The sequence below is a fragment of the Hylaeus volcanicus genome, chromosome 1 (assembly GCF_026283585.1).
Source record: "Hylaeus volcanicus isolate JK05 chromosome 1, UHH_iyHylVolc1.0_haploid, whole genome shotgun sequence".
Taxonomy (NCBI): domain Eukaryota; kingdom Metazoa; phylum Arthropoda; class Insecta; order Hymenoptera; family Colletidae; genus Hylaeus; species Hylaeus volcanicus.
Window position 1 is genome coordinate 20,408,853 of NC_071976.1, and position 17,781 is coordinate 20,426,633.

A 17,781-nucleotide genomic window follows, 5' to 3' on the forward strand; every position below is an offset into this window, starting at 1 on the left:
TTAAAAAAGATTCACAGAAATTCCAAAAGTGAGATATCGATAAATTCAAGTCAATGCTCAATATTTTTCAATGACACTCTAACAACATCCATTGGAGACTTCAACGCGTGTTCGTCATAGAGAACGATTGAAAAGCAAGTCCACCGTGCGGAGAACGAGCCTGATCGTTAGAGGCTTCGGCGATCCGTGTTGGCCTAACTCGCGCCTCTCGGATACGCACCTGGTGTTAATTAGCGAAACGCACGGGGCCATGGGTGAGAGAAAAAAAATAGGAAAAAAGAAGTCGCGTGGTGGAGAGCGAAAGTGACCGTCCAGCGTGCGCGCCAACAGTGTGTGTGTATGTGTGTGTGCTGCGGAGGAGGTGTGAGAGAGACGTGACGGATTGGTTCGCGCGGATTTTTCTCGCCTCTATATTTTTTCCATGTCCTCTCCGTGAAGTGACCGATCGTTTACAGGTGAGTGGTCTGGAGAACACTGGCGTTTTTGTTTGTTTTTTTTTCTTTTTCAGGCGGTGAACCGAGCTGAATCGTTCCATCGAAGAACAACAGAATTAGAAAAGTCTCTGACTAAACTAGGACCGTCTTCGATCGAACGATTGCTCGTAGTGCAGGAGGCTTAAAAATAGCTTGGCTGTGGGCAGAATTCGAAGAAAATGGCAAGTGAATTTCCTAGGAATTCTTCATGTCGATTTTAACCCATTGACAGTTTTATTTGATCTGCTTTCACATTTAATTCTCGGTAAAAAATAAATTGTATGTGCAACGAATCTTAATGCCTTGTAATTCCTTGACTCGACCACAGAAAAATCAAGTTTATTCTTTTCCACGCAAGCAAGAATGTCGCTACTAATAAATCATTTACTTTCAACGAATCAAAAAGGTACCAGGATAAATACTTATACACCTCCAACCCTACCAATTCTCGACAACGAAGCAAAAATAATTAAGGAATAACGACGATCGTTGTCAATGGGTTAACGATGCGTGAAAGATCTCCGCATCGTATCTCGTTTCGCAGTTTAGATCCGTTCGCATTCTGCCCACGCGTTAAGGCGAGACCACATTCGCTCATACATTACGAATCTTTCTGAACGTATACGCTTCCCTCATTGTCCACGGAAATTTGTTTAAATTTATTCGCAGGGTAATTGCGTTACCGGTCGGCTCACGCATCGGTGCCTCGAGTAAAAAGGAGTCGATAAGCGACGAACAGGTTTGCGAGGAAGCCGTGACTAAAACTCGCTAGAGCAGATGTTGCAAGATGGAATGCAGGGACTTGTTTCTTTTTCACAGGCCTTGCAATAGAGACTGCTGACGTTTCGTTCAAACTTATTGCGCGGCGCGATTGGACGGATTCCACAAGAGTCGAGTAAACAGTGTAACGTGAAAATTCTGTTGCAAAATGTGAACTAATAATTCAAGATGATAATTTCTCCGATTCAAAATCCATACGATAATTTTTCATTCTTTAGCAAACTAATTTGATTCAATTGCCTGCACTCGTATTGCAACCTATGCCAGACTATAGATTCGAGCATAAGAGATGTATATAATCTTATGCTTATCACAAGCAGAGAAATTTTATTACCACATAAATTCATAGGCACTCGTAAGAAACATATATGAATGTCTTGGACCATCATATTCTGATCTTCATGAGCATACTTTATATATTTTGTTATAAAAATTAACTCCTGACTATATACAAATCTGTGTAAAAAATACCCATGAAGATCAAACTGTATGTCGAAGACATTGTAGATACATTCTCTGGAAGCACATTACGAATTATTCAAACATTTTTATTCAAACCAGCATTTTCTGCGACCTTTTCTTAAATTTATGATTAAATGTCACGGTGAATGGTGCCTGACGATAATTTTGAAGAAGTCGGGCAGCAAGTGCATAGGAAAAACGTGCGAAAGGCTGGAAAGTGTTGCGAGCAGAGGTCGTCGGAGGCGCAGCTGCGAGGCCGATTCGTAAATCATCGATGTTACAGATTCGTTACGTCTCACGCGCGTGTGCCAGGGCGTAGAGAAGCGTTTCATTAACGATCCGGAACATCTGAAATAAATGGCAAACAGCGTGCGCGCGCGGCCCGCTTAGGGACGTCGCAATGAAAAGTAAGTACACCGGTCAGAGGGGGACGGCGGAAGGGAAGAGGGTACAAAGTAGCCAGCAACCGCGTTACACCAAACCCAGAGCCAGATAAGAAGCACGAAAATCACCATTTGTTAGTAGGAGGTCTTGCAAATAGTACGTTCGCGTGTTTTACAGGTGCACAGAATCGAGCGAGGAAACGTGCTTGGTATTTTACGCGATGAATTTGCTTCTTTCGTTCCCTTTTCGTCGCTAGTCTGCGACGATTTTCGCGGAGGAACGAACGATCTCCCGAGACGAAATAGAGGAGTACACATTTACCACCCTATGTAAGATAGATCGTGCTCGTACAAATAGAATATTTTTACGCGTACTTTGGTATCTCGAGATACGTTAAGTTCTTTTTTCGCAGGACACCTTACGCAGGATTTTAATGAAAATGTAAGATTCCCCATAAGGATCGATTCCTCTTGCAAAAAGGAATCGAAAAGTCCTTACCATTTTCCAATATGAAAACTTTGTTACCGAGATACAAGCAGATGAAGCTAGTGTGACACACGGTTGACGCCATTTTTGTTCCAATTAGCTGATCGCAGTTCGTGCGTAAACTTCAACTGTTTATATTTCGACGACGAAGCCTCGGATTGAAAAATAAAAAAGGACTCTTCGATTTGTATTGACACGAAGAATTGACTCCTCAAAAAGAGGTTGCTGATTTTCCTTGACAACTTATGATGTGCTCGCACAAATTGAACATTTATACCCGCGTTAAATCTCTCCGTTGATAATCATATTACATTGGAAGAACATTCGTTTTTGCGACAAATGCCAGTCCAAAAATTCCAGCAGTTACTAGCGTGTGCCCGGTGAATTTGGGAACAAAAAAAAAAAAGAAGGTACGAACCGATGCTGTGCAATTATATAATTGTCATTCGACGTCATTCATCATTTCCAGTCGTTGAGCGCGGCTCGCGTTCGGTAATCTCCGAAATCCGATAAATTCGCCTGACAATTGGCAATAAATTTTTAGCGGAAAACACAACGGCACACGATCCCGCGCCACCGGGTGCGCAGTTATCGTTCCATCTACAACCGTGTATCGTTGTTTTATCATACGAATCTGCGGTACGAGCACGTTCAATAATTTCTCGTCTCTCTCTCCCTCTCTCTCTCTCCCTCTTTCTCTCTCTCTCTCGCTCTCTCTCGCTCTTTTTTTCTATTCCTGCTCGTCCAAATCCCTAAACACCTGTCCCTTTTCCCCGTTTAGCCCCAAACACACCACTCTGCCTCTCTTTCTCTCTACCACTCTCTGAATTCTCCTATAGGGTCGAAAGAGTCGAACGGTTCGTTAAATGCCTTTTTAGCCGATCTCCCTCCAGAGCCAGCTTTTCGAGGCGGCGAAGCGATTTTCTCGGGGTGACGTTAAAAAAGTGTTTCTGGCACGCGCGCCCGCTATCGAGCGTTACGCACGACGATTCGAAACAAGTCCCTCGACTAGGAGGGTTCGAAGACACCCGGCTTCGCAATACATCCTGCAACAGACTTGGGGTAACATATTAAAAAAAAGGGGGGGGGGGGGGGGGGATAACACGGAAGAGAAAACGGAAGAATATAACAGAGAGAAAGGAAGTCACGGGTGCGGAAAATAAGGACAGTGCCGAAGGGTCGCGCCGGACCTCGAAGACGGAGGGTGGACGCGGTCGAATTAGCATACACGAGCGAAGAGAGTTCGAGGGTGACGGTGACAGTGGTTGTACGCTTAACTAGGTATACGGGGGGTCGTTTAAAAATCCGTGAGTGGCGTATAGTTTCTAGACGGGATTCTTTGAAACGCGGTACGCGATTTTGCGGAGTCACTCGCCTGGATAAAGCTACCGTTTACGAATCCTCGTGAAACCTTTCCTCGACGGTGACCACCATTAGCAGCTGAAGGGAATGCCTCTAGGGGATGCACTGGATTCAAATGATCCGAAATCCATTGGGCGAAATGTGAGTCATGGTTGTTATTAACGAATGAAAGGGTTGAACATTTACTATTCATGTTTGATCTGTGCTGGTATGGACAAAGAATTAGATGAACTTTATGTACCCCTCGAAGGAAGGGTTGAATGAAGCCACGAGTTAACAGTAACGTATTTAAAATAATCTTACAAACATCTAATATTTTAAAGAAATTTGTTTTCAAAAAACTACGACAAATGGTTGAATGTCAATTATCATTAGCCTCGATAAAATAAATAACATTTTTCCACATCTTTTTTCTGCTTCAGAAATATTATTAGAAACCTCTTACACCTGTAGTCCCAGAATTCTACAAAATTTCAACACTATTTCCTCAGTAGCCAACGATCCTACTTGTGCCGAAGAGTTGAGAGAAAGACAGAGCTGAGCAGCGACCAGCACTGACAGCGGTGCATCGTTAGGTGAAAAAAGGAGAACCTGATGCCCGTGAAGAGGGAGTCGCGTGAGGACGGTTTCAACCGCGACGGAAACCATTCCTGTTAATCGCATGGATGATCGGTGCAGCGAGCAAGAAAATGCGAGCCGTTTGCATCGCAACCGATGGAATTCGCCGCGATAAAGGTGCAAGAACCTCGTCGGAGTTATCAACTCGAGAGAGGCAGGTCCAGCGTTCTCGGAATGAGCGACAGAGCGGCGATAGAGAGGGTATGTGTGCGTTATTAATTCTAGTACCATTAATCATACTTGCGTTACTGGGCAGAAACAAGCGATAGACCAAGGAGACAGAGAAAAAATAATAATAATAATAAATCTAAAAGGAACAGAGAGTGATACAGCCTTTGCGAGAGGAGAGCGAGCCTGAAGCAGCGTTGGGCAAAATTTAATCGGAGCAACGGTTGACGATTACTATTCAACATTCAAACGGATAATCGTAAATCGCGCGTAACGATTAGCGATTAAGTTAATCATTAATCGTTCGGGACGCTGAACGATTGACAGTCAAATTAAACATTAAATACTCCGCTGTTGCATTATTTATATTGAGTAATGAATCACTAAAGCAACGTAGTACATGGTTAATTGAATTAATCGATAGTCGTTCGAGACCAGCGTTGCTCGAATTAATGGTTATTCTTCGGTGTCGAGTCGATAACATCGGACGTTTTCAAAAAGGGTAATTATTCTCGGTGATTCGAGCAGTTTATTATTAGTATTCTGCGTGGTCATCGTTGCAAGACGTTTAAGTAGGTCATGTTCTCGAGACGGTCTCGAAAAAATTACACGAGATGAAAGATAATGCAAAAGCATTCTTCGCGTAACGCACACTATATTCCTACGGAAATTTAGCTGTTGATTCGTTGATATATTAATTAAATCCATATCCTTCCTGGTATAGATTAAAAAAAAGTATGATCACAAAATTAAACTATTTCAAACTACATTCCTAAAGATTCATTTCAAATAATCCTCAGATACACATCTTTGGTTTACTGAAGAATAACCATTGACTCCATCAACGATAGTCTCAAGACGCCCGATTTCCTTGAATCCAATCGTCAACAGACCCGAGCGATCGATTTCCAAGTAATCGACTAACCCCGATCAATTCCCACTGCTACATTTCCAATCGATTAGTTGAGAAGAATTAGTCGAATTAATGCCCAACTCTGGTGAGAAGAGAGAACGAGAGAGAGAGAGGGAGACCTATATTTTATTTGTCCTCCTCCGACTAGAATATACATGATCCCTCTTTTCCAGTTTATCTACGGTTCCCATCCCTCCCAACCCCTCTGCGACGCGACATTTACAGACCCCTTTGTAAACTGACATATAAGATAATTCGTTTTCTCGGTTTGGTGTAGAAGCGGCTATCGGATACCTTGCTGAGCGGGATGCCTATTGTGGTTGCTAGGTGCCATCATGTGCATCTGGTGTGCCCCGACCGGCGACCTCAGCGACAAATTGTTCAGGTTCACGTTTATCGAAAGATTCGTATTGTTACAGGCGGCGGTCAGGTTGTTGTGATTGTTCGGCGGTGCGGTGGTCGGTGTTGTACCCACATTGGAGGCGGTGTGCGGCGACAATCCAGAGCTGTCGGTAGTCGGCGCTGACGGGTTCGACGAGGTGTTGTGAGAGGTGAAGTCCTTGCCGCCGTTTGCTCCGCCAGCGCCGCCGCTGGTGCCAGATGAACCGCCGGATCCACCTGTCACCGTCTTCGAACACCTCAGACACTTGGGCAACCAGGAATGACGGCGCACGAACTTCCTGTATTCCTTTCTCACCTGCAATGGAGAAGCAGACCCACCCCCCGAACGAAACGTTTTAACGGTGCACAAAGAACCAAGGCAAGTGCTAGCACGCGAATCATGACAAATGAACGAAACAACACATCGAAATTATAGAAAATAAAGTGGAGATGCACGAGAATGACCACTTTACGTACTCGTAGAGAAAGGAAAACTGTTTCATCGTTACATCTGTGTTGCGACGCTCCGGGAAGTTATACCGAGACGCGACACTAGCGCCGTCTGCGGTCAAGCGAGAACTACAACAGGTGCCTGCACCAGTGGACACGTCATTTACTCCCATTCGATTAAATTGACATTTTACAGATTGATGAAGCCTAATAACTATCAGCTTCCCGATTTCCCAGAACACAGATGCAAGATAAAAATTTGTCTCCTCCAGCGAGTATCAAAGATGGTCATTACTAAATATACACTTCATCGAACGTTCGCTTGAAAATGTCAAAAGCTGTCGGCAAGCTCGGATATGTTTCGGTGCTGAATTTACAGATAAATCAAGAAAAGAGCGGTGCATCCTTCAAGTGGCAACCAAGGCGTAAAAGTTGTCAAGTCAAACGAAAAGGAAGGGACTAGCTGCAAATCAGACTAAAGGATCCCGGAGATTCGTCGAATAAACGTGGGCGATGTTTGAGATTGCCACAGCACTTTATTCGAGAACATCATTTGTATTTTATTCTTTTTTGTTTCTTGTCATCGTGTTCGTTTACGAGATATCGTTAATACGAGAGACGTTGCGTCAACGTGACTCCCACTCAAGTGATCTTGCCCTAGGAATTACTCGCTACTTATACAATGAATCCGCTTCGGTAACGCAGTTCTTATGTTACAAGATGCTTGACTCGTGAATAATAAATGTAACACAACTTACGTTAGAAACAGTTTTACAATCTTTATATAAAATTCCGGCTACTCGTTCGACAACTCGCCGACACATTGTTTTCCTTCACTTGCTTCTCGTCTTGTTGTTTCGAGATTTACGGTCAACTCAGCACGGAATCGCGAGATTTACATGTCATTAACACTTGTACTTTCAACAAATTATTTAGAAACCGATCGAACGATTCGTTATAATTCCTCGCTTTATTTACGAGGTCGCTCGATCGTTTATCGTCTCGCGAGGGAACCACGCCAAGTGCATCGCTCAGATTTTGATGAACTGTATCGAGGCAATTTTCAAATGTGCATCTAAGTCCCCCCCACCCCACCCCACCCCCCACAGATTCAACCGATTTCAGTTGTTACCAAGAGAGAATTTCCTTCTCGAAAGATGAAAATAAATTTCACCCAGGGTTAAAACTCGAGCGTGGAACACTCGACGGCCGGTTCCCTCGTCAGATGGTACCGAGGAAGATGAAAGAGCGACGAATGACTCGACGATTCGCGTTGGAGCTTAGAGTAAGGTTGACGTTTGTACCCCGACGTATTCCCTTACCTTCTCGTTCTGAACGCAATGGAACACAAAGATAAACAGCCCCTGCAGACTATTCAATATGGTGAAGATGTACGCCATCGCGACGGACTCTTGGTTCAAGTAGAGGAGCCCGAACGTCCAGGTGAGCCCCAGTAGAAATACCAGGACGATTGCGCCTCTCAGCCATGCCCTATGGTTGGGAAAAAAAACACACACGCATACGCAAATCAGTTACACGGTGAAATAACAATTTTCTCTGCGTGATCGTTGCGGCGATGCTTAAAGGAATGAACGTGAAACTCACAGAGGGGGGTTCGGACGTGGTGAATACGAGAAAGAAGGAAAAATAAAGAACACAGTCGAAGGGGAAACGGGGGACCTCTTTAGTCTCGTTGCATCGACGGTGTGTATTAAGACTAACGTGCTAAATGATCGATGACGGTGTGACTTTAATTCTAATAATTCCAGTGCTACATTTGTCACGTTTCTTATCGAAATGGAGCGAGCGAGAACACGGAAGATTATCAAGAACGGTGTTATGCGCCGAAGTGCACGCAACATTTCGAGCGAGCCAGACGCTAACGTGTACTAATGCTGCTCGTTTCTACACGGTGTCGTGTGAACACGTTCCACCCGACGCATTAGCATCTTTAATGCTTTTCGTGAGAGACTAGAAGCGGCCCGAGTCCTGTAAGCATCGCACACACACCGCATTTCTTTGTAACTACTCTTTTTCTTCCTTCTCTGTTTCATTCTTTCCTCCGTCCTTCGTTCCACGAGTTTCTCCCTTTTTCCGTCGATCTTTCGAAACGATCGCGACTACGAGGAACGGGAGCGGGACTGAGGTTCTCGAGCTACACAGGTAGAGGCGGGGGCGTTGTTCGTTTTACGTCTAATCTCGCGTACTCTAACTACTTTTCTCGAATCAGGCGCGTTACACCCGAAAAACTAAAGGATAAATACGGCATGCGATCGGATCGGCCGTGCGCATTTCGAGGATCGAGAGAATGCATCGATCGACGCGTCGCGTGGAATTTTTCTAAGCGTTATCACGAGGAACCTTTGATCAGTGGCGCGTTATGTCATTATACAAATTTAAGGATTCCATTTTTTTTAAAGCCTTATAGAGCTTGCTTTTATATTTCTGCCTTTAAAACTGACTCTAGTTTTGCACTTCTTTCTAACCCACCCTTTCACCCCTTTCATTTATTTTTTCATAGACATATATACCTATATGTATACTCTCCAGTTTCACGTTACCACAAAAGAGTTCTTCCCTCATTAGACTAACGAGTAAATAATTAAAATTGTGGAAAATGTAGCAAAGACTTACACAGTGTGTGCACACCACTTCCTTTTAGCGACTAAGTGTAAAAAATTTATTTCGATCTCCCCCTATAGTAAAAGCCTGATATCTGCTTTGTTTACAGGATAACGCGCCATTGTCCTCGAGTACGTAAAGCAGCGATAATTGTTACTCAGCCGCGGCTGCAAACCGATAATTGCGTTCCCAGCGAGTCGCACGATCGATCCGATTGATCGTTCAACGTACAGGCCGTTTGTCACGGCGAGACTAGCTACGTTTACGTTCTACATTCGCAGTGTTCAATCGAAAATGATGGTCAGCTCGAATGGAAACGAAATATAACAGAGGGGAAAAATGTGTGAACGATGGGTAAATCATATAGGCACGTGGGCACGACGGTTAGTGAGATGAACGTTAAATACGATGAACGTGATGTGTGAGTAATAATAAAAATGGTAAATATCTTACAAGTGCGCTTGCAATTTGTTGGGAAGAGCATTCTCTTCCTTTCCACTACCAACCAACCACGCCATGCAGAAGAATGTAGAACAGTGTAGACAGAAGTGGGTAGAAGATTTAATACAAAAATGAAACAAGACAGCAAAGTTAGGTGATTGTTCCGGCACCATTGATTAATTAATTGATTATATAAAAAAATAAAGAATAATCATTTATCGTTTAGCTGGTGCAACGCTCGATTCGTATTACTATGCGCTGTGTCGATCTCTGGCCGTTAGTGCAACGATAGCATAAACGTTTCAACCTGTGAATTACCGAAGGCAGAAATAATATAACGAATGCCACAGAAAATGTATAACGATAAAGCAGTCTCGATAATAATTCGACTCGAGTTTGCAGGAAAATTTAACTACCATCACCGAAATTTTCATAATATGCTATATCGAGTTAACACCGTGACGTTATTACCGGTCTTTCTACATTTTTTCCGTTTCATTTGTGAATCAGAAAACAGCAATGTAATTAACGGAACAACTGTACGTATAATTCTCGACTGTGACCACGTTTCCAATCGCGCACGCACGAGCTAGTCAGTGTCGTTAAATCATAAATGTACAGAGTATTCGTCAGAAATGAACCAAATTAATATCTTCGCTGCTTCAAGTAGTAAAAAGGCTCAACAATAATTTCTCTGTCTATCTAAAGGAGATTCAAGGAAACACCCTTCTACTATCCGAAACAGCCAAAAAATCCAAGGTGGTCCATCCCTCGCAGAACACCCTGCGCGTATATACCATACGTCCATATAATACCTAAGATTTACAGCAACACAAGTGATGTGTCGAACGAACGAAATCTGCGGTCATGCCAACACAGGTACTGAACAGAGACAAAAAGGAAAACGAAAAAACTCAGCATGGCCGCCAAATGATGCGTGACAATAAGATTCTCTTTCATGGGAGATCTCTTTCAAGCAAGTAAAGCTTGCGAACGTGAACCGAAAGCACGAAACAGACACTTCGTTTCTACTCGATCAGAGGATATATGTAACATCGTATACTTCAACGTGTTTAACGTACGGGACTCGATCGATTACTTCATGTAGAAATATATGTATATATACATGTACAAGTTTTCCGTTACGCACGATAATTACGTCGGAACCCGGAGTGTCTGGGCTTACCTTGCACTGGCCAATCGTGAGTGCTCCTTACTCTTCATCGCTACCGTTGTGTTCGCGTGCCGGCACATCATGTAAATTGCCATCGACAGGAACACCAGGTTCGCCTGATCAAACAAAAGTACATCGATAAATATTGTCATCGTCCACGAGCATGACGCCTCGCACGTGTCAGAATCCGATCGCTTTAGCTGTTTGCGTGTCATCGTTCTAGGATGAGCGCACACCTCTCGGAATAATTAGAGGATCCGTCACTTGACTGAGATAGGTTGAAGTATCGAACGTTCGGTTGAAATGTAGTTAGTCTCAATTATGTAATTACAAGAATGAATTCACCAAGGTATATAGCACATCGGTATCCAAGTGTATCACAAATTCCACTAATTTAATTTAAGAGAAAGTGATCAACTATGTACACAGATTCGTCATTCAAATAATGTCTCGACTATTAACGCAATATTTCTTCCTGATCCTCTTATGAAAGAATCTAATTATTTCGAGTAGTGTGCTGAAACTCGCATCCTCCAACGAAAGCTATCCTAGAATATTAGCGCACGACTTACCAGTATAACGAGTATCACGGGCCCAACGAAGCTGAAGATGAAGTAGTTGTCCGCTCGCAGCCAGCAGTATCGATCGGTGCCGTAACTGAGAGGATCGATTATACACGATATAGCAACTACGAGGAGCGGGGCACCGTAAGCGACCAGATAGTACCAGCGGAGCCTTGATTTTTCCGCTTCGAAGACCTCTATCAGCATCACGTATAATTGGAATCCTGGAAGAACGCCGGAGAAGGGGGTAATCAGACACGTTTTCTCGAATCAGCGAGAAATTATTCGACGTCTCGTCGTACTAAGTCAGCGAACCGGGTTGTCTCTTAGCGAACGTACCTTCGAGGAACATCCAGGCGAACGCGCAGAGGAAGAAGAAGTGCAAGAGTCCGGCGACGATGCCGCAGACAATTCTCTGATTCGTTTGACCGATTCCGCAAACGAATAAAATTTCCGCGATCAGCAAGCACACGCAGAGGTTTTTGTGGATGGTGGTGCGGTCCGACTGAAACGTAGATCGTTCGTGACGTTCGATGGACAACCTTGAATTAATCGGGGTCTGGAGGGGGGGGGGGGGGAGGGATCGATGATTGACGCACACGGGGTCGAGGGTAGCGACGGGTTTACCTTCAGTCCGCGAAATAATTGAAACGTCAGGATGGCCAGGATGAGGCAGACCACGGAAATGATGCAACCGATGTAGGTGATGATCTGCAGGGCGACTTGATGAGCGATGTCCAGCCTGACGGCGTGGACGTCCATGAGAACGGCGAAGTTCGTCAAATGGTTGCACTCGCAGACCGTGTGGGTCTCGTTCGTTTTGCGTATCTGACAACCCTCCTCCGACCACGCGCTGGAAAATTAAATTCAAACATCGATTACCACGTGTGGGGATACGGTATTTATTTCAAGATGGACCGACAAACGTGTTCCTTGAACTCGGGAGCACCGACTCCAGGATGAGATATGAATCATTAAATTGGGATTACGAGATCCATCATTAGTCATAGAGAATGTTACCTCAGAGTGTAGTCCCAGAAGACGCAGGTCGGATTGGTGACGTTCTCAATGGAGAGATGCTTGAAATAGACCCTGACGGGCTCGCTGAGCTGTATGTGCCTCCCTTTGCCCAAAGACGCGGATATCACTTTGCTGTTGAGAAGCCTGGTCGTGTTCCTTTTCGGCAGCGGCTGGGGATCGTCATTCATGACCAGCGACGATACCTCGACTTGCGGCTGCAAGATCTCCTCGAGTCTGTCAAAGGCCATGAAGACTAGACGGACAATACCGCCGTGACTGTTCTCCAGCAAAGCGCCTCTGGTCAGTTCCACCCGATCGTTTGAGGCTGCCCACCTTTGTTGCGCAGCATCGGTGGGGAAGACTTCGAGATCGTCGCCGATGTTTCGAGCGTCCAACACTCGCACCTCCAGCACTGTTCGAAATGGGAAATAAAATGATTAACACTGGTCAAAGTAATGGATTTTCCTTTTCTCCTCATTTCTGCGTGGATATTCAAGTTACATCGAAATAAAATTTTGCCCAGTCCCGACTCGTTTGTCTAACATACCGACGATAAAGCCGCGTGTGCGCGTGCGCGTGCTTTTTCATTTTCTATGTCGTGGCGTTCCGTTCAATCAGTCATGTTCGCGACAGGTAACGTTGGCGACGAGAAAAATTCGAGGCACGCGATGATGGGAAGGGAGTTTTCCGTTGGCGAGGGAAGAAAGAGCGCTGACCAGGTATGGGAATATTATGTTACACGGTCTGCTGTCGCTCATCAAACTCGTCTTCTTTTTACCCTTTACTGTTATGCTATTTATCACGCGGGGATCTAATGTTGCTACTACTTCGTTCGAACCGGCGGTGTGTAACTCGCTTCCAGGCTCAATCACGACGCGCGAACCTTACTTCCGGGAAGTAAATCAAATTGCTCGTAATTTTCCCCGTGGGTTTTGTTGTGATAACGGTGGGAAGGGGGGAGTGGATGGGGGGGGGGGGGGGAGAGGCGAGGCTCTCGGGTTACAACATTATCCGGGAAGGTACCAGAGAATTACGATGGGTTTGGATCTTTGTTTTATCTGCGCCGGATATTACCAGCGTCGCATTCTCCAGATAAGGGATCTAGATTTATGCGACCCAATGCTAAACTCGGACCTACAGTGCTCGCATGTTCATTCTACCGGAGATCCGGCGCTAACTTGTTACTCGGCTACTATTTCTTTTTTAACCGGCGATCCGACGCGGTTGATAAACCGTGATACGGATAAGTCCACGAAATGAAGAACGCGGGACGATGCGAGATGCTAGGTCACCCTGCATAATAAACCGCTGAGAGTTAATGAAAGATCACCGTCGTGCCACGGAGTGGCTAATGACAGGTGCGATCGCTGATATACGGCGATACCTCTTGCGAAGGTAACGTGGAATAGTATTACTTATTTACTTTGCCGGTCCAGACTCTGGCTGCATGAATCTCTTTAAGAATGGTGGTTACGATCTATATCCGGTATTATTTATTCGAGGAAGGGTCTCTAATTATTGAAGCAGCAAATTTTTAAATGCATCAGTCTCACTATCCACTAATTACTTACACCAAGCCGACGCAGGTATACGATATCACCGTCAATGTTTACAGGCCTCCGCGCAAGTAGAAACAGTAGTTAATAGATAGACACGTTCACCAAGTCGTACAGTCGTCGCCAAGATTAATAACTCGCGTAGAATTAAAAACCCCAGAATTAAATTATTACTTCCCGTGCTTTAACAATTAATGCATTTAAAAATTTACTGCTTCAATAATTAGAGACCCTAATTGTTAAAGCACGAAAAGTAATAATTTAATTCTGGGATTTTTAGTTCTATGCAAGTTATTAATCTCCGCTACGACTGCACGACTTGGTGAACGTGTCTGTCTATTAACTGCTGTTTCTAATTGCGCGGAACCCTGTAAACATTGACGGTGATATCGTATTACTAACACTAGTAATACGTATTACTATCGTATTACTATCCACTAATTGGTGTAACTAATTAGTGGATAGTAAGACTGACGGAAAGCAGGTAGTGCTATACCGTCATCAATGTTTGCGAATATAGGTTTCAGTAGAATCAGCGAGTAATGCACAGACACGTCGAGAGTGGAGTGTCCCATAAATCTTCATTTCTTTTTGCAAATGAAGCCCCGTGCACGAAAAATATTCTACATTTTCGCTTCATTTTTGCACGAGGAATGATCATGTATTCGGTTGTACACGTGGGAGACAGAAATATCAGTTAATTAACTCTTGTGTTGATAACCGGATACCCGGTTAGCCATTTCTATGTATTAAATTCTATGTAAATTTTAAAAATAAAGATCTAGAGAAACAGTTCTAAATATTAAGTCATCAATCGTGATCTTTTTAGTTATTAGCACAAGGGTTAAGGAATTGCGCGCCATACTATGTCGTATATTAATAGTATTACATTCCAAGAAGAGCATAAGATGCTCACCCCGTATACTTAAAGCAACACTTACGTATATTCCTTCCCTCGTGGGTGATCGTCTTCTCGTGCATCAGCGTGTCCGCCAACAAGAACGCGTTCTCTTCGAGTCCAGTGAGGAGTGACGTCGCGACCCTCATCTGCTCCTGATGGCTGAGATCCTTCCAGGACGCCATCTGCGCCTTGTCCAGGAGGTTGCTGCCCGTCCTGACGACGCCCTGCAGGAGCTCCGTGACGCTGACCTCCCTCTGACTGGCATCCTGGTACGTCCTAATGTCCTGGGCCATCTTCTCCGCCATGTTCTTCATGATCTTCGTCGTGATCATCATATCGCCTCCGTAGAGACCCCTGCTGTTGTTCGTCACCTGAGATAGTTCTCGACTGATGCCAAGGATGACATCCCCTTCTGTCACCCTATTCTCCAGGGTGGTCAACCAGACGGATCGACACTCGCTGAGATCCGGACTGTCGCGATGCCAGAAGGCCGAGTCACCCTTGGCTAGACATTTCCAGCGCGCCAGACCGTTGGCACCGCCGGGACAGCTCTGAACGGCCACGTCGTCGGCTCTGGTCATGTTCCAGGAGAGGTTCCTCGCTATCATCGGGGGACACACTTGTCTGCCGTAGTCGTACCATTGCCCGTTCGAGCTGGACTCCGGGTAGAGCGTGCTGGGCACTAGAATATTTGAGTTAGTTACGAGCGTTAGTTGGGCCGTTACTCGGCCACGGTTAATGGCACGGCTTTAATGTGATTCTAGTGTCCTGTCCCAGGCGGGGGCTGCGGGCTTAACGCGCGACACGTCCTATCGGGGACCGCGGAAACGGAATTTTGGATGCCCAGGGGTGTCTTAATCTTTTGCGGCGATCGTTACAGAGTTCGGCCAGTTGCGCGAATTCGAACGACCTGTGGTCGCGCGACACGGAATATGCTGCACGTTAAAGTTCAGAAGTTTGAGATCTGGTGGTTGTTTGGTGAATGGGGAACTTGTATTTCTTTCGAGATAATGGTAAGAGATCAAGAAGATGGCCTGATAGTAATGCGGAGAACAACATTGGGAAGGATTTTAGTGTTACGTCGCTATCGATATCTTTTCAGGGTCCCTTCAACCGCAGGTCAGCTGAAATTTGGAGGCTCCGACGCCTACCCTTTGAGCATTAACCCTTTCGGTACGATCGTCGACTGTAATTGACAGCCGACAAGCTCTCCCCAGCGCCGAAGCGCCACCCTAATGGACGAGTGATAGTTCTAACCGACTATGGACATCCACTGGACGTACTCTTGTTTCGGGATTCGGCTGATGGTAGCAATTTTAGTTTTGTATGGTTGGTACAGAAAATTAACTATTCCTTATTCATTCTACTTAAGAAAAGTCCTTAATACTAAACCTACCACCAGCGGTCAAATGACTGCTTTCAAACTTTTGTGTACAGTTTTTTGTGTAATGCTTCTTATATGCAGTATAATATTAATTATATATATAATTGTTTCATGCATTGTTCAGTTTGGCACCGCATGAAATATTTTTGCCTTTAATTGAAAAAAATGTCTTTAAGACTAAGTCATTTGTCTAATCACGATAAAAATAGGTACAAATGAAATGTCGGTAGGTTTAGTGTTAAGTGCAATCACCTCGTCTCGTGTCCAATAGTTTGTCTAGCAATAAATGACAAGTATCACACAATATTTAGGGCTGCAAACCAAACACTTCGTCGAGAGCCTCGGTGACTTACCAGTGGTCCTTCGAGTCGTTCTCCAAGGGGGGATGGTCGTCGACGTTGGGGCCTGAGTGGTTTCAGGAACGACTGGAGGCACCGCTGGACCATTCGCAGACGGAACGTTCGCGGGAAGTATCAAGTCTTGGTCCACTTCGACGATATCCATATCAATCGTGGACCTCGTCGACGTGGGACTGCAAAATGGAAGGGGTGACTCGTTATTTTCCACGTGGATGGCCGGGCGACAATGTTACGAAAACATTTCTCCGTCAAAAACCACTCTATAACGCAGTTTAATGGAACCTTACGATAACTCTGTTTTCTTTGCGGATGCATCGTCCCTTCTGGACCCGACAGACTTACGTGACGGTTCTTAAAGTTCGCTTCGATCGTTCCATCGTGTTTGAATAAATGTTATTACTACTCGCGTGCTCTTATTATCAACAAATTCTGCTTGTAATTGATCTCGAATATACACGAGCAAGGAAATCAAATTACAAATTAAATTAGGATTAAATTGTGTAAAATAGGTAGAATTAAATTCAACAAAATTAACATAATTAAACGCTATACGCCAAATAGAGTTGAATCACTAAAATTAAACAGAACTACATTACAAAAATTAAACGGGATTCAATTACACGAATTGAAAGGAATTAAATAGAAATACGATAGAAATGCGCGAATGGAAGGTAATTTAAAGTCGCAGGATACCCTGAAATCCCGCAGATAAAGATTTTAATAGAGTCTCCAGGATTCTTTCGGGCGACCGAAAAATACTGACCTTGACGTGGTGGTTATTGGCAGCGTCGGGGTGGACGGCGCCGGCGGCTGGGGCTGCTGTTGAGCCGGGGGTGTCGTAATCCTAGAGGGAGGCCTGACAGTCGGCTTAGCTGTGCTCCAAACGCTCGGCTGCGAAGTCGTGAGCCATGGCGGGCTCGGACGGGACGTTGTCGCGGTCGTTGCCGCTGCAAGTGTTTCGTCGAGATCGGTTTAACGTCGTGAACGCTAGACAGGTGGGGTGGATGGTACGGAACCGAGGTGGCGAAGACGAAGACGAAGACGCGTAAAAGAGGGCCTGTGGGCTTCGGCAGGCCGGCCTTGGTTCGCTAAGAGCTCGTCTACGAGCTTATCGGATTCGAACGCCGGGTATAATTAAGAAGGAAAGTGATTCGAGGGGCTCGCGAAGGGGTAGATGAGCTTCTCGACCCGCTCAAACGACGGGGGATATTTTAAACCTCCTTAGGGGGCGGTGTAGGAAACGGGAATGAATCTCTCGCCAATTCCCATCGGAACGTTTTCTCT

At 44.9% G+C, this 17,781-nt stretch overlaps 1 protein-coding gene across 2 annotated transcripts in view; it reads right to left on the reverse strand.

The window, feature by feature from the left end:
* The window catches only part of LOC128878558 (latrophilin Cirl-like), a 442,897-nt gene that overhangs the window by 5,550 nt on the left and 419,566 nt on the right, over positions 1-17,781 (reverse strand). For both annotated transcript variants that reach the window (XM_054126848.1, XM_054126854.1), the window contains 11 exons: positions 17,261-17,444; positions 16,492-16,670; positions 14,795-15,436; positions 12,298-12,709; positions 11,905-12,130; positions 11,617-11,782; positions 11,287-11,501; positions 10,727-10,830; positions 9,553-9,597; positions 7,800-7,968; positions 6,122-6,343 (listed from right to left, as the gene is read on the reverse strand). In XM_054126848.1, coding sequence (XP_053982823.1) covers positions 6,122-6,343; positions 7,800-7,968; positions 9,553-9,597; positions 10,727-10,830; positions 11,287-11,501; positions 11,617-11,782; positions 11,905-12,130; positions 12,298-12,709; positions 14,795-15,436; positions 16,492-16,670; positions 17,261-17,444 — 2,564 coding nt within the window. The remainder of the gene's footprint in view (positions 1-6,121; positions 6,344-7,799; positions 7,969-9,552; positions 9,598-10,726; positions 10,831-11,286; positions 11,502-11,616; positions 11,783-11,904; positions 12,131-12,297; positions 12,710-14,794; positions 15,437-16,491; positions 16,671-17,260; positions 17,445-17,781) is intronic.